Consider the following 27432-nt stretch of genomic DNA (forward strand, 5'->3'; position numbering starts at 1 on the left):
GCTTTTGGAATGTTCATCACTGAAAGTTTGTTGAATAATACAAAGAGAGAAATGCATGCAGAAATAATGAACATTGTTTACCTGTGGGGACAGTGTGCCGACCCGCTGTGTAATGGGCTCATTCAGCACAACTTCCAGCTTGCAGGCATCCTTGTCTCTGGGAATATGAAACTGCAAGTCCCCCTCCTGCAGAAAGACTGACTGCCCCCTCTTTACCTTAATACCAAGATTGTTTTTTACCAGAGAGCCCTGAATCTGGTGGAGAAGTCCCAGCATGAGGACAGGCAAATATGTCCTGTCTATTGCAGTCATTCTGTTCAGTTTGTGTGGATCAGGACCTCTTGTGTTGATGGAGTGGACAAATCTACAGGAGGAACAGTTGTTTGGTCTTGCTCTGTCCACAGAATGTTATCATACAAAGTCATCTCCACTTTTTCTTGATATTAATCTGAGACAATTAGTTTCAGGTCATGGATCAGTAACCCGCTCTCTCTCCATTCATCATATGAGATGTGATATCTGAAAATAAAACAGACAAAAATATTATTACACTTTAACAAAGGTCAAAGGAAATGAAGCCTATTTTTAGGATTTTCCTGCATAGTTGCATTAATATTATTAATAATAATCAACATTCATATTCAAGAAAGACATTTATAGCCCAAATCTTTTTGGTGGGGGGCGAGATGGGACCTAGATAAGGAATAGGGGGAGGGGAACCACTGCTTTAGTGCAAATATATATATATATACATACATTATATATATATATATATATATATATATATATATATAATTCTCATTAATGTAAACAACATCCTTTAATGTATGTGTTTAAATGTGTTTAATATTTTTAAAATACTTTTTGTATTACATTTATGACACTAACAAGAACCACCAAAGAATAATTGGGACCGCACCAAAAACTTAAATCTGCAGATGCATGAGAACACACTGGTAAAGAGTACATGCATATGCACATATATATTGTAAACATGTATAATATATTGTTCATAATAGTTTTATTTTGTGGTGGTGAAATATGATCTGCACATGGTCAGGAGATGTTTTTTGTGAGATTCACAAGTAAAGAATGGCAAAAATTGGAAAGAAGATACAACTCTTCAACTGATCCAACAAATAGCTGGCAAAAGAAGGAATTTAGGAATCACATTCTCTTCAGTTTAAGGCTAAAACGTCTCCATCACCTCTCTCTGACATGTTTGTTGAGTGATAGGGGAAAAACTCCTTCCGAGCCCAGTCCTACTGAGGTGAGATGTCAACTTTAAAAAAATGACCTTTGACCCTAAACAATCCCCAGGCCCTGGAATGGCCAGTTTGGAGATTGAGGCTGTCTGATCTGTCAGCACTGAACACACTGCTAAAGATCCTTAGTTATTCCACCTGCGGTTAAATGAGCCATTAAAACACTGGCTCAAGTGAATGATAAATGCTTTCCACCTTACAGCTTCATTCGGACTCATGCAGTAATGCAGTAATATCATTCAAAATTATCAACTCCAGACTCCAAGCATACTGAAATATCCCCCCCCCCCACACACACCCCCCATGGTTTATTAATCAAATTTGTTTTATCAATACAAAATTAATTTAAGACAGATTTTTGGCTCTTCGATTATTTTGCAAGTTACTTCAAAACAAAACAATGAAATACCCAGTGGATTTGTACAGTACATTTCTACGAATTTGAGCTCACTGGGTCACATTTGTCAAGTCTAGCAGCAATACATCTGGAATTAGTCCGCCTTTGTTTACTTACTAACGTGTTTTCTTTTAAAGGCCTCTCCTCTTTTCTTCCTGCTGTCTTCCTCCATTGGAAAACCCAATTTTCTAAGATTGTTCCACAGCCTCGGGCTAAAAGTCTAATCTAGTGTTTCATAGCTTAGAAAACAAGATGGTCAGATAGTAATCAGCCTGTTTTGTCGGAATGGCGTGAAATTTCATAGAGGTACAAACAGGGTCTACTCAACATAAAGTCTGTGAGAAACAAAGAGAAATAACAACTCTAAAAAATAACTGAACACAAAACCATGAGCACAAAGAACAGAAACACGTAACTGCCTCTGCTCTGTTTACCATTAGAAAAGTTTAAAACTGTATGGCCACTTAAAGGTAGGGTATGCAATTTATTTTACAAATACTTTTTTGTTATACTGTTTGAAACTCTCTTCACATCCTGATCAATACTAGAAGTGGTCTAAATATTAAAACATGTACATATATCTTCTGTGGAAGTCTCAGGACCAAAAATTGTTCGTCCAATCATTGCATTCAGTCCCAATGCAATAGTATGATGTCCTACCTGCCTGTCAACATATGTATTTCCACGCTCCAGCTCGCGCAGACATCACACGTTATCAGCGCGTTCTATAAGGCTATGCAGAATTAGACAGACAGTCACCGAGCGCCACAAACAAACAACAGCCGTCTTTTACAGTTCCTCCTGAACCAAAACAACGATCTTAAGCTGCGTTCACGCCATGTCGTAAATGTAATTACGAGCTGGCAACCTGTGACTTTCTTCTCTTTCTTTACGAAGCTGTTCACATCCTCAGACTCTGATTTATGCGTTTCTCTGTCAACACTATCAACGCTGACGTGAATCTGAAGCAGTCAGGTGCAAGTAAGAGCTATGTAAGTTGTTCACATTCATTATTGTTGTAATGTTATGTGCTTTGAGACATGAGGTAATTTAAGGCGTGGCTTTGGAAACACTCTGAAGGGAAGGTGGGATCTCATGCTTTCAAAGCTAGCTTGCTAATGCTAGCCACTCTGAAATTGCCTACCCTTTAATGACGCTTTTCAGAATCTGCTGTGTGAGTTCATGTGTTTTAAAGAAGGTGTGTGTGGCTTTGGAGACACTGAATATGTTTCTTATCTTAAAAATTCTTTAAAAGTTTTACTTTAAAGTATATTTTAAATCATTGTTTAAAAAAAAAACTTTTGTCATGCTTTAAAGTACACCTGTATTATTTGTTTTTGACTAACATGCTAAAGTACATGTAAAGTACTTAATTTTAACTTTAGTTTTCGATATTACTTTTAAAGTCAACATGACATACAGTACAGTTAAAAAGAATTACATTTTTCATTAAAAAGGAGTATATTTTAGTTGACCCTAAATGCTTGTCATTTGTTAGTAAACTTTTATTTTAAAGACAATGGAAGTAATTATGAAATAACATACAATGATGTAATTAAGTCCTACTCAAGTTTGTCAAAAAAGCACTTATTGCATTTAATATAAATAAAACAGTTTCATTCAATTTTAATTAACATGCAAGTGCCCAAAACATTACATTCAGCTTGTACTTATATTCTTTAAAAGTATATTATTTCATAATAAGTACTCAAATGTAGTTTTCAAATGTATGCTAAAGTGTACTTCTTTTTCATAAGGGCACTAGATGAATGATCAGACATGATGAAGGTGAAAATCCCACCTTGGGTAGAGTGAGATTTATTAAGCTAGTATTTACAGCAAATGCTGTAGTTTAGCTTGCAAAAAAAACAAAAGAACAACAGGACTTTATTTGTGGAATTGAACAGGATTTTGTCATGTTTCATCAATGTTCGTTTTTACTAGCACAATTGCATTATAAAATGCGAGAAGGCGGTTAACTTATACCATTTTAATCATGATGTCAGGCAATATTGATAAAAAGTTAAACGTTTTCATCTTGACCATGTGTGGCACCTTGATGATACCTGGAAACAGATGTGGTAAATTATTCCCTGTCCTGATCCCAAACCCTTGTTTAACTCTCTTCCAGTCCAGACACCTTTAGTTTGGCATTACATCATGCTTTTCATTGAGGGAATTCTTTTCATTTTCATCCCAGCTCTCTCAACAGAGGCCCAAAACACAGCAGTCTAAAATTTACTTCATCTGAAAATATCTATAATCTGAGCTAAGAATGACTCTCAAACACATATCAAATCATTTACAGGCTATTTTAGCCCATCTTTTTAAATAAAAAGGCTTCCTTTGTCAGCCACTTCCAGTTATTTTAGGTGTACGTTTTATCATATTGTTTTAATGTATTATCATAATCTTAGTTTTAGCTTTAGTTTTAAAATTAGTTTCACTGTTTACTGCACTTCATATTCTTTGTTATTTACCTATAATAGATAATGAATCTGAACATTCACAGGAAATTGCTTACTTCCACACTGAAGATGGATAGTACACAATCTCTTTTTAAACGCAATACTTTGTTTGAAATATTCACGCTATGGGTTGTGGGCAATATTAGATCTGCACTTCAAATTCTTACCGGAAATAGTAGACCATCAGGGTATCTTTGGAATACTAATTTCAACATACTACGATTTGGGACACACTACTTCAAATTTTGAATACTATTTAGGACGGATAGTATGCAAATTCAAACAAATCGGTTGAGTGAATGATTCCATGACTCATTCGTTTTATGAATCAGCTGAAAAACTCATTTTTAACTAATAATTTAAATGAATGATTCAATGACTCACTCATAAAGACACTTGTCACTTGTTGCAAAGTAACCTGCAGGAAGAGTCCCTGAAAAATAACAAGCACACACTGACAGTCTGACACAAACACAGTTTAATAGAAACAGTGCTGTTGCACTGTTATCAGCACTCCTGGAAAGCTGCTCAACTAATCAGTTTTGAGGACCGGAATGTCTCCAGGATAAAAAGCACACTGACTTTGAACATTTACTTAATCACTTCACTTTAGAACTGTCATGAGGATGCTGATCAACTCCACTGCCGTGATGTCATGGAGAGAGGATTTTGTGTTTTGTAAGCTAAGCTTTCCCACTGCAGCCCCAGGAAGTCTATAACAGCGAGGATTATGTATTCCCTTCACAGGTTATTCTCCAAAAAAGGACCAAATTCCTTGTTGTGCTTTGCAAAGATTAGCACTGGAAACATTTCACATCCCAACCATGCAGTAATAAAAGTAATTATGAAATTACATATAAAGACGTATTTAAGTCTTACTTGTGGGAGTAAAAAACACTAAAGTTTTATTAATTTCATTATCATTTAATGTAAATATAAACTATATTAACATGCAATTAAGTGTTCGAAAATATTACATTCAGTTCGCATGTAGGTATTCTATTAAAGTATATCATTACTCTTTTTCACAAGGGAACCACCATTTAAAACCTATATGCCCAATATGCCTTACTAGATTAACTACTTTTTCTGCCCTCTGATTAATGGCTTAAAGTCCCTTATGTGCCTCTGAGTCACTTTCAGACGTTTTTGCGCGCACCACATCAAACAGACACCAGCATTCCCAACTCTCTTGTGTGATCTCACAGTTTAGAAACTGTCAACGTTGTTCTCAGGGCATGATTCTACATGCTGTACAGTCTGTGATTATATGGTTCACCCCTGTTTGGGATGTTCTCGGTAGGTTTGGAGCAAGTTCAACAGACAAGTGTTGAAGGGATCCTTCACGGGTTCAGGTAAACACCAAATTGTAATGAGGCTTGACTAGGAAAGGTTCCAGCAAAAAATGCATTTAAGAGACAAAGACAGATTTGAGAACAAATGAAGGGGAAGTTCACTGAAATGTTTTGAACTCTTATCTTGCTCTCAGGTAGGTTGACACCTTAACAATCCCACCAGCATTTCCCCAGAACAGCTGCTGGATTCAGATGTGGAATATAAGATCTCACAAACACAGTGGTTATTCAACCAGCCGTCAAGCCATGAGTTCACAAACGGTGCTATGTGGGTACTAGAAGATATTGTTCGCATACAGAAAAAGATTTCTCATTCTAATATAACAAGCATATATAATTCCAAACAAGTAAGCCATTACTGACAACTCCTGTTTCTTATTAAAATGTAATCAAAACATTTTTTTTAAAGAACAGGCGTAAAAAATAGTGACATTTAAAACCACAAAAGTACAACAATCCTACCAGTCACAAGAGATCAGGACTCAATTAAAGCCAGCTGATTGAAATAGCTCAAGTATGTGGATGTTATGAGAGCGTTTCACAGAGGTTTATTTGCACTGATTGGATATTACTTTAGTAACATTTGTTTGTTCATTATGATGAGGCCTTGAGGAATGGGAAGATATCTTCAAGTTTAGCCAGTATTCACGTACTAATGTTTTGATGTAGATATAGCAGTGATTATGAGGCTCCAGTCAGGAAAGCCCAAGGCAGGCTGGGTGGGTGGCCCGGACCCCTCTGCACTCTTTCTAAACTCCTCTCTGCTTCCATTCAAACATGTGGGGGCAGTTTTCCTGTCATCAAAACGTGCCAAGACCAAGTGTGAAAAACAATATGAGCAATGACAAAATGTGCCGTTCAAAAATGTGCAAAATTAAATTAAAATGACCATGTATTTGTATTTCAGCTACATAAAGTTATTAAGCAATATAATACTGAGTTAAATAAAGGTTACACAGCATTACTGGCTTTACTGCCTCAACAATGCAGCAAAAAAAAAAAACATATTTATTAAAAAATGTAATCATCAATCTTCAAATAACATAAATTTACCTGAGAAGCAAAACTGCACAAGATATTAAGAAAATATGAATTATTCATTGAGAGAATATGTCTTAAATGAGATATACAAGTAACACACTGAATTAAAGTGAAATTTTAAAGTAGAAAAACTGAAATAGTATTTTCTTGTAAAACATACTAACTTGTTTTATTTACAACTTAGACTTTTTTTTTTTCTTTTTTTTTTACAGTGTATTAAAGTGTATATAAACTTTTTCTAGATTTATGCTACTTCAAGAAAATTACAAATTGGGTCAGAAAAATAAACATTCAATATATTCAATATACATTCTGTGAAAAAAATCTTTAATATCTCATGCAGTTTTGCTTCTCATGTAATTGTATCTTACTTTAAGGATGTTTCAGTATTTTTACTGGAAAACAACAAAGGGTAACTTGTCCTTCTTAAAAGGTGAGGTAAGGTAAACTATCATTTCCTTCCAATGGTCCTATTAGAGCTACAATTTCTGGGTCACACGGGGGGGAAAAGTGCGTTCCTCTCTGAGGAAGTGGGCATTCTGTACAGCTGGGACTGACTGGAGACACCGGCTGGAGCCAGCAGAAATCGGCTGCCTTTCCTCACAACGCTGTGCACTGCTTCTCATCTCGCTAATGACAGGGTAACGAGCAGCCAACTATTTCCAAAGCAAAGATGAGCAGAGGGAAAGGGGGAGGCCTTCGCTCTCTAAACAGCTTTGGCCCCCATTTGGCAGCATACCAGCATGACCGTTCTCAGTGTTTGCAAGTGCTGAAGACTCCCAGATGAAAAAAAAAGGGAGTATGGTTATCAGTCAGGGGGATTGTTATTCTACACTCCTAAAAATAAAAGGTTCTTTATTGATGGTTTCATGAAGAACCTTTAACATCCATTGAACCTTTAAAATGCACAAAAGGTTCTTTACAGCAACAACAACAACAAAAAAGTTTCGGTTCCTCAAAGAACTGACCACTGTAAGGTTCTTTGGGGAGACAAAAATGGTTCTTCTATGGCATTGTTGCGAAAACCCTCTTTATTTTAAGAGCGTAAGCTTGAAGAAAGATTAATAAAGGTGCACTAGTTTAATTCATAAGGTGGACAGAGATGAGAAAGCTGTTTTAAGTGACATGCTTTCCACCTGACTTTCACCTGGATGAAGACTATACCCTGAGAGCCATTCCTCTTCTGACTTAAAAGAGTTACATCCTTCTCAGCCAAACAACACTAGTTCATAAACAGGACATTATGAAGAAATTATACAAATTCACATATGGAAAACAAATAGAAGGACTCAGTGGGTTTGCCAAAAGTTTAGAAATCATTTCACAGATTTCACAGTGAGAACATTAGTTGGGGTAGATGTTTTAAAATAATGTACATTTTCCCATTATTTTTAACATTTCTTGTTTGATAAAAGTTATATTCGGATATTCGGTACCACTTTAAATTAAGTATCTTTAACTACTATCTATGTACTAACAGGTAAACTATGTACCTTCGTTTACCCCATAAACATACCAATACCATTAAACCTTACCCATATCCCACCTCAATAGCAGCACAAGTGTTTTGCAATACAACACGAACACAATAAGTACAATGTACTCAACAATATTCTTTAAGTAAAGACACCTAACATAAAGTGTGACCGCCCGGGTACACAATTTACACCTTTAATTTCTTATCTTTAATCTGTTCTTTAGTTGATCTAAATGTTATTTAGTGGCATTGTTGCACATACATACACAAAACAAACACACACAGAGCACATTTACAGACAAGTTCTTACCTGAAACCATAGCACTTATAACTCCACAACTGTTTATCTTCTCCTTTTCACTCCAACGCTTTCACAGCAACGGTCTAATTGCCAAGAGTCCCGATGGCAATCCTCACCCCTGCGAAGAGATGGAAGAAGTAGAGGAGGAGGAGGAGGGTGTTCTGTGGAAACTCGGAGGAGGGAGGTGGGATAGTCCTGCTCCGGAGGCTTTTAGGGAGGAGTGAGGCTGGGTATGAAGAGAGCAAAAAATGCAGAGGCAATCAGAAAAGAGAGGCAAACACAAACAGACAGAGATCAAAGAAAAGCAATCTACGCTCCGACCGCACCACACCATTAGATAATGACAGATCGAGGAGATCTTCCATCAAAGGGTGTCTAGATGACGCCACTGAAAACATAGCATGTTTGTTCACAAAGATCTGTGAAATCAGTTTCTAAGTGTCTCTAAATGGGTAGCTGGCAAATAATATGGGACAAACTTCAAAATAACACAAAGAGAAACTATATTTTAGGAAACGTGAAAAGTTTTTGTTTGTCAAATACACAAAGGTAGTGGATTATGTTGTCTAATCACACCTCATGATTGTGCATTAAATATAAAAATAAGAAAAAAAAGAATATATGTAAATGTACAAGGAGGATGTCCATATGTTGAAGTCCATTGTGTAAAGTATATTCGCATAAGACACAAAAAGTGCAAAACAATAGTTGCATTAAATTTGTATTTATTTGTATTCATATTTATTCTATTTTAAACACCTTTTAGATTTTTGCTGTTAAAAATACTAATTAATTAGAAAACATATATGTGGTCATAAAACGTGGTAACACTTTATTTTACAGTGTCCTTGTTACATGTACTGTAGTTACTATAGTAATACCTAAAAATTAAGCATAACTACATGCAACTAACCCTAAAACAAACCTAATCCTAACCTTAACCCAATAGTAAGAGCACGTTGTTACTTCATATTACTCAGTACTTAAATAATGTGCAATTACACTGTAACAAAGACACCTTAAAACAATGAGTAACCGAAAATCATTTTAGAGTCTCACGAATCCTGATCATTTTGGGTCCCACTGCATTTGGTTATTTATTAACATTAAGATACAGCAAGACTAATGTAGTAGAACAATGTCCGAATGACATTGTCACCCAATAACCATCAGCGTCTTCTGCACTGTGACCATTGACCTTGCAATCCCTGTTAATCTTTCATCTAAGTGTATTCGCATGGATCTTTTACTTAAACATTCTTTCTCTGTGTGTTCACAATAGCTTGCAGCAGTTACTGTAGCTCTGAATAGCATAATAGCTCTGAAGACTAAATAGACAGAACAGAGGTAAGTTGTTTAACCGGACCTCCTCACAGACGATTATCTACACTTTTCTCTTCCTGAGGTGTTAGAAATTGTTTCAAGAAGTAAGTGAGTCCAGGTCCCCTTATATACTGATGATAAGTAGACGACTATCTGCTTTCAGTTGTATAACACTCACTTTGTGTTAAACTACATCAATTACATCTGGATGTATAGCAACTAAAGTCTATGAGGAGGATTATGGAGTCAAAGGGTTAGAAAGAAATGTAATCATTTTAAAATAATACTCAAGTTTCAAATTTTCCCAACGCCATTAATCTGTGGATATTGCCTAAGTGAGTCAGGAAAGAATCAACAAACACTTTTTCTGCTCTTTCTCAGTTTCCTTTCAGTCAAGTTACCATGACTGCACAGTTTTGAATACATATGAACTAAACTAATCTCCTAAATCTCTTCTCATAAAACAGGTTAATTGAAGTTTGTGGGAAAAGTCAACCATGTCAAGTGGAGAACCTCAATAGCAGGTTTACAAAGTCAAGAAATGTGATTCTTTTTTATAAACAGTGTATAAATAAGCTAAATTCAAACAGCATGATATTGAAGTCACTTCAGTTGTACACATTATTTCCACTTCCGATCTAATGTTACGGAGCCTAGCAGAGTCTAGATTTAAAATGTTGTAATGCAAAAAAATGATTTTCTTCCTTTTTGTGTTGTTTTCCATTACAAATGTCTAAAAATTCTTAAATCAAGAAATATTTATTGGAGAAGTAAAATTACTTAAGATAAAATCCGACAGATATTTGTTCTTGTTTTAAGCATCAATATAATCAATATTTCAGCAAACAAGAAAAGTAATTTTACTTCAAGTAAATGTATCTTGATTTAAGAATGTTTAGATATTTGTAAGAAAAAAATACTGAGTAAGATTTGTAAATCAACTATTTAAGTATCAACAACTAACTGTACAAATACAGTCCAATGTTAAGATGACTTAAAGACTTGAAGAAGAATTTTCGATATTGATTTTTCACATGTGATTAATTGTTGAATAATTTTTTTGAAATGTCTGTATAAAATGAATGAAAAGGGTAATGGTAATTTGCAGCCAGGATATTATCAAATTTTCTACAGTTTTTTAAGATCATTCTCAGGAATTTCAGAAAATGGTGCCATTTGTACCAGAAACTTGCTGTCAAAAAGAATTTTGAGGTCAATCAAAGTTATCAGTCAGTCTAAATTTATATTCTATTTTCTGCTAATAATTAAATTGTAATCCATCCATGTGTTTTTAAAAATACCAGCCCTGATGCCCTGAGGATGGTCGTTTGACCGAAAGCTTGGCTATTAAATTTGCTGAAAGGATTCAAGTGTGCAGACAGTTTTATTTATTTTTTGAGATCTTCAGTTTTGTTTGTCTGGCACCTTGTTGTTCGTGAGTGCGGTGTTATTCCTTCAAAAATACCAGCCATGAAAATAAGCAATAATGACGTCTATTGCTAAATTATTACCCACAACTTTCAAAATGAATCTCAAGGTTATAATGAAGAGCTTGCACTTGATACTTTATTTGTGCCAAGAACGCAAAGGTTAATGAACATAGATTAGACGAGCACTATCCGCTTACATTGAGAAAGAGCAACTAGTTGAAAAGAGCCCTTGATTCAAGTGAAAGGAACTGAAGCCTCAAAACCAAAACAAGCCTGTTCACTTTGCGGCACTTCCACGAAAACTGAGAGCACAATGCCTATCAAATGGAGTGTGACATTCCTGGGTTTTCTGTGGGAAAGCGGTAATTGCTTTTTTCAGTGTTTGGCTGTTGGTTTCATGGGCTTTGAATCCCACCCTCTAATGAGTGAGCGAGTTTCTGTTGTCCACACTGTTCCCTGACCGAGCTGACGGAGAATCAGGGTTCGGCTTTTCTTTCTGTGAATCTGGCAGCTCTTTTTTTTGTTGCAGAATGAGGTTTTCCACATCGTTTTTATGCTTCCTAATTGGTCTTTTAGGACTAGGAGGGATTCGCAGTTTGGTGTTCATGGAAGATGAGGGGGAGGAACCGGAGGATAGAGACCTGAGCAAAGCTATTTTGGAGATGCTGCACATAAATAAACTGTCGGCACCTCAGCAAGCAAAGCCACACCCCTACATGAAGCACGTTTACCAGTCCTTGGACACACAGGAAAGAGACCCGAGTGGGGCAGATGGAACACTTGTACAGAGCTTCCGGAGCATTGAAGGTAAGTATATATTTTTATTTACATTTACATTATGCATTTGGCAGATGCTTTTATCCAAAGCGACTTACATTGCATTTCAAGGTACACATTTACATTCTTATCAAGTCTTGCTTTCACTGGGAATCAAACCCATGACATTGGCGTTGCAAGCGCCAACGCTCTACTGTCTTTACTTTTATTCGAAGTAAACAATTAAGATGTTAAATTAAATATTAAAATAAAAACCATGTAGGAAGACCCATCATGGCCACATTCCAGGATGACAATGTTAAGATTCAACAGGCTCAAATTGTCAAAGAATGGTTGGGAGGAGCATGAAGAATAATTTTCACTCATAAATTGGCACCTCTGAGTCCAGATATTAAATTCATTCAAAGTCTTTGGGATGTGCTGGAGGAGACTTTACAGAGTGCTGGACTCTTGCATTGTCAATACAAGATCTTGACCAAAAATGAATGCATCTCTTGATTGAAATAAATGTTGTGATGTTATTTCCATTAAGGAGGTGAATACATTTTTGGTCAAGATCTAAAAAATAATAATAAAAATAATAAAATAAAAACACTTTTCCCTAAACATAATGAGTGCTATTGTTGTTTTCATTGATGTGCCTGTACATATCAGTTAAAACGTTTTTTATGTATGTGTAGCGTTTACTACAGTTGACCGATTGGATAAGGTAATCCGAGCTGGTGCGATTGAGTGGAGGCGGGGACTAATTTAATTCATTAACAATTAATGATCCACGTATACCTTCTCTTATGAGCCAGAGAAACAAGCACATAGCCATCTTTAGAATTTTGTCTTTGAAATTCCATTTTTGCGGTAGCTCTATATATTTCTATGGCATTGCTGTCGAAGAGTAATCAGCTGGTGAAGTGGATTTACTTATTGTAGAGTTGACGAAAATTATCATAAGCATAATAATGTTTGAAGCGGATGTCATAACAAATGCCAGTAGACCAGGTAGATTTTAAAACGAGCGGTAAATAGGCTGTGGAAATACAAACGAGCGCATGCCAGAAAAAGGGCGGGGCTACATAAGGTCTTATAGATGCTACTAAATGAAGCATATATAATAACATTTAAGGCATTAATAAATGATTGTCAAAGGAAACAATGTTTGAATATGTCATTGTGATTATCAAAAATTAGTTTTAAGGGATATTATTATTGACTGCGAGGGATGTTACCATTTTTTTTCACTGTAGTAGTTGTATTTTTTACACTTCTCTGAAGAGATGTTGATGCATATAAATACAACTAAATAAATATTATTAAAAAGGTATAAAATAAATTCTGCTTAATTTTCACCCCAAAGACCCTTAAAAGATGTTCTTTTTCAAACAAGATTCAAAGTACGGCACTCCAGGATGGATCTGGTTCAACATGTCCCAGCTGAGTCCCTTCATGAGGGTTGCAGAGCTGGTCCTGCTGAGGAAGACTCTTCATCACAAGCCGCTTAGTGTGACGGTCACAGTACATAGTCTTTCACCGGGAAGAGATAACCTGAGCATTAGTGGCCCTCTTGTGGAGCACTTATTGAGTCTGGACCGGGTTCCTGCAACAGGCTATGACGTTTTTGACGTGACAGCTGCAATAACCCAGCCACCGAGCCACTCAGATATCCTGGGCTTCCAGCTTCGCTTTGGGGATGAGAGTGGCAGCCTGGTTCTCCACGAAGCCCTCACACAGAGCCTCTACTGCTTGAATGGCAGCTCTCTTCGCCAGCCACTGTTAGTGGTCTACAGGAGCAAATCAATGGAGCTAAAGCAGAGGGCTTCAGGAGTGAGCTCAGAGCACAGGCAGAGCTGCATGGTCAGCTCAGAATATGAGAGACAGCAATTACATTTGAGACATGGGAGACATGTAGCTGCATGCAAGCTGCATGTACATCATGTCAACCTTCATACGAGCAAGTTGAGTCAATGGATACTGCAGCCATCCAGTTTCAACATAAGTATTTGTAGGTATGAGCCTGTCTGTGTGTAATATATCACTATATGAATAAGGGGGCTTGACAATATGTGAAAGTTTAAGAATGTGACACGCAAAACACGCATCGATTACAGTACTAACTAGATATATTGATAGTGTGCGATTTCCCTTGTGAAAAATACACCTAACCGTGCACTTGTAGTGTACTTTAAATATTAAAGGTATATATATATTTTAAAACTGTATTTGCAGATAAAATAATAAATTAAATAAAAAGCCACTTAAGTGTTAAAGACTTTTAAAAAAGTGTACGTTGTAATAATGTCAAATTAAAAGTTTTACTTTTAAGTACATTTTAAGTCATGATGTTTTAATCTTTTAACATGCTTTAAATATGTACACTTATTTTAATGTGTTGACTAACATACTAAAGCACATGAAAAGTAATTGGTCATAATTTTATCTGTAGTGTGTTATTCGATATTACGTTTAAAGTTTATATATTTTAAATTAAATAGGAACTTCATCAATACAAATATTTTTAAATATACAAGATTCAATAGAAATGACATTAAAGTATATTTTAGTTTGCCATAAATGCTTGTCAGTACGTTCAGCAGTGCACATTTCAAAGACAATAGAATTATAAAATTTACATATAAACTAAATACTTAAAGGGTTAGTTCACATAAATGAAATTAACAATTACTCACTCTCATGTCGTTTCAGATACTTTAGTTCAACTTCGACACACAAATAAATATTTTAATTAAACCTGAGAGATTTCGGTCCCTCCATTGACAATCCACGCAACTACCACTTTGTAAAAAGTTCATAAAGGGATTGTAAATCTAATCCATATGAATTGAGAGGTTTAATCCAAATTTTCTGACGAGACTCGATCACTTAAATGATGAAAAGATTGAATAGGCTTTTATTAAACATTGATCAGTGGACATAAACAGAAGCTCAAACAAAACTGATGCAAAGTGAGAACAAATCTCATTGTTTTTGCAGAAGATCAAATGTGCTGCGTAACACGAGAATGAACCTCATTGGTTCTCACACATCAAGCAAACATGCCTGAGCTTTCCTTTACCATATCTGATGTGCTCATTGATGAATGTTTATATGTCAATAAAAGCCTAAATTAAAACTGTTCATCATATAAAGTGATCGTGTCTCTTCAGAAAATTTGGACTAAACCGTTTTATGATATCTTTTTGAACTTTTTGAAGCGTTAAAGTGGTAGTTGCATACATTTGCTGTCAATGAAGGGACATAAGTCAATCAGATTTCATTAAAAATATCTTCATTTGTGTTTCAAAGATGAACAAAAGTCGTATGTGTTTGGAACTAGCCTACATGAGGGTGAGTAAATGTTGACAATTTTATTTTTTAGGTGAACTATCCCTTTAAGTACTGCTAAATGTGATTCAACTAATGGCATTTAGGCCTAATATAAATGTATAGCCTAATACATTTTCATTAAAATGTAAATAACTTAATGCTGAAAATATTATTTCAGCATAATGACAGTAGGCTGTTTTGAAAGTAAAAAGCATTATCGAGCGACTGTAGTTCGCCCAAACGCTAACGTATTTAACGTTACATCGGTGTTTTAATAGCTGAGAGAATATTTAAACGCTCACCTAAAAGGTCCGTGGTACGACAGTCCGGTTCTTTCTGGTCAGTGATTCTAAACAGCACATGATGTAGCCCGGAAAGTCTGATTATTCATAGTAAATCGGTTGGTCGTAAATGTTACTTGTGGCTTTGGAAAGTCCAGTTCGTTCTAATGAATCAGGTTCTCTGAATCAATCGGTTCATTTAGGCCTAAATACGATTCACCGAAATCTCTGTATAATATGTCGACTCAGTTATACTGTAAAGATGTTTCATTGTATTTAGTACGTGATAATGTTTAAAAACGCTTGTTTAACTATTTCAGGTTTGTATCAAACACTTTTAAAGTAGCTTCCCAAGTTCATCAGCACTGGTTTGGATACAGCCCTAATGTTGAGCATAATAATGTATTGCATTATGTATTCATTATATGTGATAGAAAGACCAAATAATTATGTCCTTCCGTCTGTTGCCTTTTTAGAGGTATCTGTTTGAAAGAAATGTCTGCGTCACACATGCCTGTTCAGAGACAAAGAAAACGCCACAGGGAAAATGATTTACTTCAAAGGTGCATTCAGTCTCCTATGCAGCTTTTTATAGTTATGCATGACAATTATGAGTCTAAGTTTTGAAAACACAGTTATGACCTTAAAACATATATTTCATATATGTCTTCATATATTTTATAGATCAAACTGCACTCCACAAGGACTGTCATCTCTCATCGTGATGTACAACAGTGACACTGCGGACATTATTATAAAGGAGCTAAAGGATATCAGAGCAGAGAGATGTGTGTGCCAACCAACTGCTCAATGAAAAGGACTGCAAAAATAATCAAACTGCAGTATGTGAAGTATTTGAGAACATGACAGTTGTAGGAAGAAGTAGCCTATGTGAACCCTTGGATTATGCATTTCTGCATTTTTCATAATATTTTATTTGAACATAGAGAAACATGGTCTGCTTAAACAGATAGCAGTGGTATAAACACTCATAATGCAGGATGCAGCAGTTATGGTTATCACCACCAAATATTGCCTGTAATCATTGCTTATGAATGCACAATGTTATTTTCTCTTAACAAAACGATTTCAATTAATCAATATTCTTAGGATGTCTGGTGTGAATCTTGAGCTCATGCCAAAGCATCTGGGTTCACATACTTGTTTTCTGGAACTGCATTTTTCTTTAAAAGAAAACAAAGTAGCCTATATTTTGTTTTTTGAGAACTTACTTGAGAACATTGCAGGTGCACTTTTGGCCACATGATGTCATAAGAGAGCAAGAACACGTTACTTTCAATATTCATGGCGCATCAATGTTCACCTGTGTTGAAGAATGTCATGAGTTTCACAATATCTCTATCAATGAGTAATTATAAAAATGAAAAAATAGGAAAGAAAAAAAAAAGATGCACCAGAGGTGTTTCAACTAAGTTGAATATGGATGTGAGGAACTGAGTTTAATTCTTTGAATTTGAGACCATGTTTGCTGTTTGGACAGAAATGCCTTTTGAAACCTCCTATACTTATTTAGGACGATATCTTAAAGAAAGAATGTGAAAAATAAACAATCTGTTCTGCAATTTCCTCTCGCATTTTTCTGTCAGCTGTTCCAGTGATTCCGTTGTCATGACATTTCGGGTCCTCCCTCAAAATCGGGTCTCCATATCAGATTCAGAATCAAAATGAGCTTTATTTGCCAAGTATGTTTACACACACAAGGAATTAGTCTTGGTGACAGGAGCTGCAGTGCAGAAGAAAGTACAGACATAGTGCAGACATTGTTTTAATATTCTGTGTATGATCGTGAAAGAAACAGGCTCGCATGTAATCCCATGAACTCTCCACTCTCACCTGATCCTCATGTGCTCTGGTCCCTTTTATATTGTGTCTCTTTCCCTCTTCGCGGGTTTGTTTTGTGTATGTACTTTGTGGTGTTTTCTGGTTTTAATCCTATTCCCAGTATCAGATTATCCGTGTTGCTATTTTGTTTTGCTTAGCTTTAGCTTTTGTGCTTTATAATCTAGTTTGAGTTCTCTCTTGTTTTAGAATTTTATTTTTAGTTATTTTCTTCAGTTCTTATTTTTCCTGTCAAGTGGAAGTATTGCTTCTCTTTAGCAACTCCAGTTTTTTTATCTTAGATCTTAGTTTTTTACATTATGTATTCATTATATGTGATAGAAAGAACGAAATAATTATGTCCTTCCGTCTGTTGCCTTTTTAGAGGTATCTGTTTGAAAGAATTAGTTTGCTTTTTTATATATTTATTTCTCTACTTTTTGTTTCTCTAGTCATTGATCTTATCAGTTTAGTTTTGTTCTCTTTATTGTTGCTATATCTTGTCTGTCTTGTCTTGAGTCTCGTCTTGTGTGTTCCTGCTCTGTATCCCGAGTTCCCTGGCCACTGACTCTTAACAGCCTGGCAGCCTGACTGGTGCAGCTATCTAACCTCTGTGTCAAGCCTCTGGTTCTGTGAGCCTCTACCTGGTGGCAAGACTAGTGCTACATCTGAGATCTACATCAAGCTACGTGTTACTAGTGTTCCTGCCAGGTCTTTCCTTCAGAGCTGCCTCTATTGCACTCACGTTATCGCCATCTTACTGACGGTCTCAGTGGTCATCTATCCTGCCTGTCGTCTGCCCTGCCACTTCCGGAAAGTCAACACCAAGTTTTTTGCTCATTCTCAGATGTTTTATACTTCTTCTTAGGATTTGTCCACTTCCCATCTTAATTTCATACAATCTTTGTTCCACTGGGCTTATCACCATTGCCTTTGGCCACATTGTGTCTGTCCTGTCAGTGGCTGAACTCTCACTTTGTCCTTGTATTGCAGCTCTTTGAGATCTTTTGCTGCACTGTTCATGTCAAGTCAAGTCAAGTCAAGTTTATTTATATAGCGCTTTTCACAATACAGATTGTATCAAAGCAGCTTCACAGTATTAAATTAAAATAATACATCAATGCTTGTTTCTAGTGGAAAACGTCCACGTTTGGTAATGCTGATCAATAGTATTGTTGATTGATTAATTAAATCAAATATCCCCAACTGAGCAAGCCAAAGGCAACAGTGGCAAGGAACCGAAAAACTCCATCAGGTGACCTAATGGAGAAAAGTCGGGGGCCAGTTCTCCTCTGGCGTTTATGAACTAGAGGTCGGATTTAACTATAAGATTAAAAGTATTATATGAATGCCTGGCTGAAGAGATGCGTCTTTAATCTAGTTTTAAACAACAACGGACAGTATCAGGAAGACTATTCCAGAGTTTTGGAGCTAAATGTGAAAATGCTCTCCCTCCTTTGGTGGATCTGGATATCCTAGGTATGACTAAAAGCCTCGAATTTAGTGATCTTAAAGAGCGCGATGGATTATAGGGCGATAGAAGATCCGTTAAATAGACTGGAGCTAAGCCGTTTAGGGCTTTGTAAGTCAGTAGCAATACCTTGTAATTATTACGGAACTTTATAGGTAACCAATGAATGTAGTGATGATAAATTGGTGTTATATGATCATATTTTCTTGATCTAGTAAGAACTCTAGCGGCGGCATTTTGGACTAACTGTAGCTTGTTTATTGAGGATGCAGGACAACCGGCTAATAAAGCATTACAGTAATCTAGTCTCGAGGTCATGAATGCATGAACTAATTTTTCTGCATCAGAAACTGATAGCATGTTACGTAGCTTAGCAATGTTTCTAAGGTGGAAAAAGGCTGTTCTTGTAACATATGAAATATGATTTTCAAAAGACAGGTTGCAGTCTAGTATAACACCCAGGTCTTTTACTGTAGAGGATAAAGTTACAGGACATCCTACTATGTTAAAGTTGTAGTGTGAGAGGTTTTGTGGGCGGTTTTTTGAACCGATGATTAGTACCTCTGTCTTGTCTGGATTTAATAAAAGAAAACTGCGCGTCATCCAATCTTTTATATCTTTAACACACTCTGTCAACTTGGATAATTTAGCGTTTTCATCTGGCCGTGATGAAATATAGATTTGAGTGTCATCAGCATAACAATGGAAACTAATTCCATGTTTCCTTATAATATTTCCAAGTGGCAGCATATATATTGAGAATAACAGAGGGCCTAACACAGATCCCTGCGGCACTCCATAGTTTACTGGAGTTATGATCGATTTTTCTCCATTTAAATAGACAAAATGGTAGCGGTCAGATAAGTATGATCTGAACCAACTTAATGCTTGTCCTTGAACACCAGTATAATTTTGTAGTCGATCTAAGAGTATTGTGTGATCTATAGTATTGAACGCAGCACTAAGATCAAGTAAAACTAGTATTGAGATACAGCCTTGGTCAGATGCTAAAAGTAAATCATTTGTAATTTTAACGAGCGCAGTTTCAGTGCTATGATGCGGTCTGAATCCAGACTGAAACTTTTCATAGATGTCATTTTCTTGCAAGAAAGAGCCCAGTTGAGCGGACACCACTTTTTCTAGTATTTTAGACATAAAAGGAAGATTTGAAATGGGTCTATAATTTGCTGGATTATGCGGGTCAAATTGTGGTTTCTTAATGAGAGGTTTTATAACTGCCAGTTTAAATGTTTTTGGAACATGACCTAAAGATAAAGATGAGTTAATAATATTGAGGAGAGGCTTTTCCACTATAGGTAACACTTCTTTCAGTAGTTTAGTTGGTATAGGATCTAATAAACATGTTGTTGTTTTAGATGAAGTGATAAGTTTATTTAAATCTTTTTGTTCTATAGTTGTAAAGCACTGTAATTGTTCTTGCGGGGTGATAATTGAGGCTGAATTATAAGGCGCGATTGAGGATTGCGTTTACAATTGTGGTTCTGATGTTTTCTATTTTCTCAGTGAAGAACTTCATGAAATTATTACTACTAAACTGTAACGGAATATTTTGTTCAGGTGACATCTTTTTATTTGTTAGTCTAGCCACGGTGGTAAATAAAAACCTAGGATTGTTTTGGTTGTTTTCTATTAGTTTGCGGAGGTGCTCAGCCCTGGCCGCTTTTAGGGCCTTTTTATAACGTGACATACTGTCTTTCCATGCGATTCTAAAGACATCTAAATTAGTTTGTTTCCATTTACGCTCTAAATTACGGGTTTCTCTCTTTAGAACATGCGTAGTATTGTTGTACCATGGTGCTTTACTTTTCTCTCTGACCTTTTTTAATCTAATGGGTGCAACAATATCCAATTTTCCAGAGAGAATGGTGCTCATAGTGCTAGTTAATTCCTCTAGTTCATCTGTTTGTTTGGGTACACTGAGCAGCTGAGACAGATCAGATAAGCAATTTGAAAAATGATCTACGGTGGATGGAAGGATTGTTCTGCCTGATTGATAACGCGGCGCAGCATTATATATTAAAGGAGTACGTAATATGCAAGTTACCATGTAATGGTCAGTGACATCATCACTTTGTGGAATGATATCTATATCGGTTGGATCGGTTCCATGTGATATAATTAAATCGAGTGTATGATTAAAACGATGAGTTGGTCCGGTAACGTTTTGCTTGACCCCAAAGGAGTTTAATAAATCTGTAAACGCAGCCCCTAACGCATCATTTGGATTATCTACGTGTATGTTAAAATCTCCAACAATTAATGCTTTATCGACATTGACTAATAGGTCTGAGAGAAAATCTGCAAACTCTTTTAGGAAATCAGCGTAAGGCCCAGGCGGTCTATATACGGTAGCCAAGGCTAGATATAATAGGGAAGTTTTTCTAACATCTAAGAGCGTAGCATTTAGTACAAGTACCTCAAACGAAATAAACTTATAACCCGTTTTCTGAGTAACATTGAGAATATCTCTATAGATTGTTGCAACACCGCCACCACGACCAATCAGACGGGGCTCATGCTTATAGGAGTATCCTACTGGGGTAGACTCATTTAGACTGAAATAATCATTTGGTTTAAGCCAGGTTTCAGTAAGGCAAAGTACATTGAAGCTATTATCTGTGACTATTTCATTTACAATAACTGCCTTAGGTGTGAGTGATCTAATGTTTAGAAGACCTAGCTTTTGTTTTTGTTTACTAATAGCAACATTTTCTGTTTTAATAACAATTAGATTTTTCCTAGATCCTGCAGTAAATTTATTATTTGATCTCATTAAACGAGGAATAGACACAGTTTCTATGCAATGTTCTACACTAGTATTTATATCAGTTAAATTGGTGCAGCAGAGACTATGATTTGGACTTTTGGTTACTAGTCAAAAGGTATTTAACATTTTGGAGATGTTATCCGACAGAAGATCCGCTCCGAATCTGCTTGGGTGTAAGCCATCAGCACGGAAAAGCCTAGGACGCTCCCAAAACAGATTCCAATTATTTACAAAGAGCAGTTTCTGCTCATTGCACCATGACATTAACCATTCATTTAGCACGAATAATCTACTAAACTTTTCTTGTCCTAGTCGGTACGTGGGAAGCGGTCCTGACACAATGATCGTTATTTCAGGCGATGTGCTGCGTACCGTATCGATCAGATTCCTGAAGTCTTTCTTCAGAACCTCCGTCTGGCGCAGCCTGATGTCGTTCACTCCCGCGTGCAGGACCACAGTTCCGATGCGCTTGTCACCGTTCAGAATCTCGGGAACGCGAGCAGCGATTTCAGAAACACGAGCAGCAGGAAAGCAGTGACTGTGCACCTTACTTTTACCTAACGTAGCGTGTACGTGCCGAACGATGGAATCGCCGATGATCACAGCATCGCGTTCTGTTTCGCGAAGAGGGGAGAAGCGGTTTTGGGTGGATATCTCGAAAACCGGGAGGGTCGGAGAGAGTCTTCTTGGTCTAGACCTGACTCGCGTCTTCCGCTGCGGAACCATCCAGGCTTCGTGGTGGCGTGTTGGAGCCGGAGTGAACGAGACCATGGCTGATCGCGACCGATGTTGAGAAACTTACGGAGTAGACGAGGTCGGAGTTAGCGGGTTAGTAACGTTAATCACTGATTTGTGTGCATTGGCGCGTGATGTTTCAAGAGCTAAACGCCGGTCTATCAGCTCGGCTTGTCTCACTAAAAGGTTGTGAATCAGTTTCTCAACAGCTGATGATTTTTGTTTCTCAATGATTTTGCATTAACGCGTTATTAACGTGCTAACTTTGACAGGCCTAGTTATTATACCTTTATTACAGTGTAATAATACATTGTGTTATTATACCTTTATTACAATGTAATAATACATTGTGAAATTATACCTTTATTACAATGTAATAATAAATGTGTATTTATAATTACTGTATAATAATACATTGTGTTACTATACCTTTATTACAGTATAATAATACATTGTGTTAGTATACCTTTATTACAGTGTAATAATACATTGTGTCATTATGCCTTTATTACAGTGCCATAATACATTGTTATTATACCTTTATTACAGTGTAATGATACATTGTGTTATTATACCTTTATTACAATGTAATAATACATTGTGTAATTATACCTTTATTACAGTGTAATAATACATTGTGTTATTATACCTTTATTACAGTGTAATAATACATTGTGTTATTATACATTACAGTTTAATGATACATTGTGTTATTATACCTTTATTACAATGTAATAATAAATGTGTAATTATACCTTTATTACAGTGTAATAATACATTGTGTTATTATACATTACAGTTTAATGATACATTGTGTTATTATACATTTATTACAATGTAATAATACATTGTGTTATTATTGTGTTATTATACATTTATTAGTGTAATAATACATTGTGTTATTATACCTTTATTACAGTGTAATAATACATTGTGTTATTATACATTTATTACAATGTAATAATACATTGTGTTATTATACCTTTATTACAGTGTAATAATACATTGTGTTATTATACATTTATTACAATGTAATAATACATTGTGTAATATACCTTTATTACAGTGTAATAATACATTGTGTTATTATACATGTATTACAGTGTAATAATACATTGTATTATTATACCTTTATTACAGTGTAATAATACATTGTGTTATTATACATTTATTACAATGTAATAATACATTGTGTTATTATACATTTATTACAGTGTAATAATACATTGTGTTATTATACATTTATTACAGTGTAATAATACATTGTGTAATTATACCTTTATTACAGTGTAATAATATATTTTGTTATTATACCTTTATTACAGTGTAATACATTGTGTTATTATACATTTATTACAATGTAATAATACATTGTGTATCATACATTACAGTGTAATAATACATTGTGTTATTATACCTTTATTACAGTATAATAATACATTGTGTAATTATACCTTTATTACAGTGTAATAATACATTGTGTTATTATACATTGTGTTATTATACATTTATTACAGTGTAATATACATTGTGTTATTATACATTTATTACAATGTAATAATACATTGTGTAATTATACCTTTATTACAATGCAATAATACATTGTGTTATTATACATATATTACAGTGTAATAATACATTGTATAATTATACCTTTATTACAGTGTAATAATACATTGTGTTATTATACATTTATTACAATATAATAATACATTGTTATTATACCTTTATTACAGTGTAATAATACATTGTGTTATTATACATTTATTACAATGTAATAATACATTGTGTTATTATACATTTATTACAATGTAATAATACATTGTGTTATTATTGTGTTATTATACATTTATTAGTGTAATAATACATTGTGTTATTATACCTTTATTACAGTGTAATAATACATTTTGTTATTATACATTTATTACAATGTAATAATACATTGTGTTATTATACCTTTATTACAGTGTAATAATACATTGTGTTATTATACATTTATTACAATGTAATAATACATTGTGTAATATACCTGTATTACAGTGTAATAATACATTGTGTTATTATACATGTATTACAGTGTAATAATACATTGTATTATTATACCTTTATTACAGTGTAATAATACATTGTGTTATTATACATTTCTTACAATGTAATAATACATTGTGTTATTATACATTTATTACAGTGTAATAATACATTGTGTTATTATACATTTATTACAGTGTAATAATACATTGTGTAATTATACCTTTATTACAGTGTAATAATATATTTTGTTATTATACCTTTATTACAGTGTAATACATTGTTATTATACATTTATTACAATGTAATAATACATTGTGTATCATACATTACAGTGTAATAATACATTGTGTTATTATACCTTTATTACAGTATAATAATACATTGTGTAATTATACCTTTATTACAGTGTAATAATACATTGTGTTATTATACATTGTGTTATTATACATTTATTACAGTGTAATATACATTGTGTTATTATACATTTATTACAATGTAATAATACATTGTGTAATTATACCTTTATTACAATGTAATAATACATTGTGTTATTATACATATATTACAGTGTAATAATACATTGTATAATTATACCTTTATTACAATGTAATAATACATTGTGTTATTATACATATATTACAGTGTAATAATACATTGTGTTATTATACATTTATTACAATATAATAATACATTGTTATTATACCTTTATTACAGTGTAATAATACATTGTGTTATTATACCTTTATTACAGTGTAATAATACATTGTGTTATTATACATTTATTACAGTGTAATATACATTGTGTTATTATACATTTATTACAATGTAATACATTGTGTAATTATACCTTTATTACAGTGTAATAATACATTGTGTTATTATACATTTATTACAGTGTAATAATACATTGTGTTATTATACATTTATTACAGTGTAATAATACATTGTGTTATTATACATTTATTACAATGTAATAATACATTGTGTAATTATACCTTTATTACAGTGTAATAATACATTGTGTTATTATACATTTATTACAGTGTAATAATAATTGTGTTATTATACATTTATTACAATGTAATAATACATTGTGTAATTATACCTTTATTACAGTGTAATAATACATGGTGTTATTATACATTTATTACAGTGTAATAATAATTGTGTTATTATACATTTATTACAATGTAATAATACATGGTGTTATTATACATTTATTACAGTGTAATAATAATTGTGTTATTATACATTTATTACAGTGTAATAATAATTGTGTTATTATACATTTATTACAGTGTAATAATAATTGTGTTATTATACATTAATTACAATGTAATAATACATTGTGTTATTATACCTTTATTACAATGTAATAATACATTGTGTTATTATACCTTTATTACAATGTAATAATACATTGTGTTATTATACATTTATTAGTGTAATAATACATTGTGTTATTATACCTTTATTACAGTATAATAATACATTGTGTAATTATACCTTTATTACAGTGTAATAATACATTGTGTTATTATACATTGTGTTATTATACATTTATTACAGTGTAATATACATTGTGTTATTATACCTTTATTACAGTGTAATAATACATTGTGTTATTATACATTGTGTTATTATACATTTATTACAGTGTAATATACATTGTGTTATTATACATTTATTACAATGTAATAATACATTGTGTAATTATACCTTTATTACAATGTAATAATACATTGTGTTATTATACATTTATTACAATGTAATAATACATTGTGTAATTATACCTTTATTACAATGTAATAATACATTGTGTTATTATACATATTACAGTGTAATAATACATTGTATAATTATACCTTTATTACAGTGTAATAATACATTGTGTTATTATACATTTATTACAATATAATAATACATTGTTATTATACCTTTATTACAGTGTAATAATACATTGTGTTATTATACCTTTATTACAGTGTAATAATACATTGTGTTATTATACATTTATTACAGTGTAATATACATTGTGTTATTATACATTTATTACAATGTAATACATTGTGTAATTATACCTTTATTACAGTGTAATAATACATTGTGTTATTATACATTTATTACAGTGTAATAATACATTGTGTTATTATACATTTATTACAGTGTAATAATACATTGTGTTATTATACATTTATTACAATGTAATAATACATTGTGTAATTATACCTTTATTACAGTGTAATAATACATGGTGTTATTATACATTTATTACAGTGTAATAATAATTGTGTTATTATACATTTATTACAATGTAATAATACATGGTGTTATTATACATTTATTACAGTGTAATAATAATTGTGTTATTATACATTTATTACAGTGTAATAATAATTGTGTTATTATACATTTATTACAGTGTAATAATAATTGTGTTATTATACATTTATTACAATGTAATAATACATTGTGTTATTATACCTTTATTACAATGTAATAATACATTGTGTTATTATACCTTTATTACAATGTAATAATACATTGTGTTATTATACATTTATTAGTGTAATAATACATTGTGTTATTATACCTTTATTACAGTGTAATAATACATTGTGTTATTATACCTTTATTACAGTGTAATAATACATTGTGTTATTATACCTTTATTACAATGTAATAATACATTGTGTTATTATACATTTATTACAGTGTACTAATACATTGTGTTATTATACCTTTATTACAGTGTAATAATACATTGTGTTATACCTTTATTACAGTGTAATAATACATTGTGTTATTATACCTTTATTACAATATAATAATACATTGTTATTATACCTTTATTACAGTGTAATAATACATTGTGTAATTATACCTTTATTACAATGTAATAATACATTGTGTTATTATACATTTATTACAGTGTAATAATACATTGTGTTATTATACATTTATTACAGTGTAATAATACATTGTGTTATTATACCTTTATTACGGTGTAATAATACATTGTGTTATTATACATTTATTACAGTGTAATAATACATTGTGTTATTATACCTTTATTACAGTGTAATAATACATTGTGCTGATTTACATTTATTACAATGTTATAATACATTGTGT

General features: G+C 33.4%; 2 protein-coding genes across 4 annotated transcripts in view; one reads left to right on the top strand and one right to left on the bottom strand.

Moving 5' to 3' along the window:
- Positions 1-8432, bottom strand: part of frem1a (Fras1 related extracellular matrix 1a) — a 39862-nt gene extending 31430 nt beyond the window's left edge. Inside the window, 2 exon segments of the mRNA XM_084109441.1 lie at positions 82-519; positions 8314-8432. Coding sequence (XP_083965567.1) covers positions 82-312 — 231 coding nt within the window. The 5' untranslated portion in view covers positions 313-519; positions 8314-8432.
- A 1135-nt stretch (positions 8433-9567) lies between these two features.
- On the top strand, positions 9568-17010 carry LOC311080065 (uncharacterized protein). Of its 3 annotated transcripts, XM_084109830.1 has the most exons (5): positions 9568-9651; positions 11634-11864; positions 13216-13834; positions 15910-15996; positions 16118-17010. In XM_084109830.1, exons 2-5 carry the CDS (start codon positions 11663-11665, stop codon positions 16245-16247), a joined length of 1038 nt encoding a protein of 345 aa, XP_083965956.1. In that variant the 5' UTR covers positions 9568-9651; positions 11634-11662; the 3' UTR covers positions 16248-17010. The 3 variants fall into 3 exon arrangements, 2 of the variants coding, with proteins under 2 accessions (XP_083965956.1, XP_083965955.1); XR_014605510.1 differs by lacking the exon at positions 9568-9651 and having other exon boundaries at positions 9675-11864; positions 13216-13830; positions 16118-16153; XM_084109829.1 differs by lacking the exon at positions 9568-9651 and having other exon boundaries at positions 9675-11864.
- Positions 17011-27432: the final 10422 nt, after the last annotated feature.

The sequence above is a fragment of the Abramis brama genome (assembly GCF_963993115.1).
Source record: "Abramis brama genome assembly, chromosome: 3".
Lineage (NCBI taxonomy): Eukaryota > Metazoa > Chordata > Actinopteri > Cypriniformes > Leuciscidae > Abramis > Abramis brama.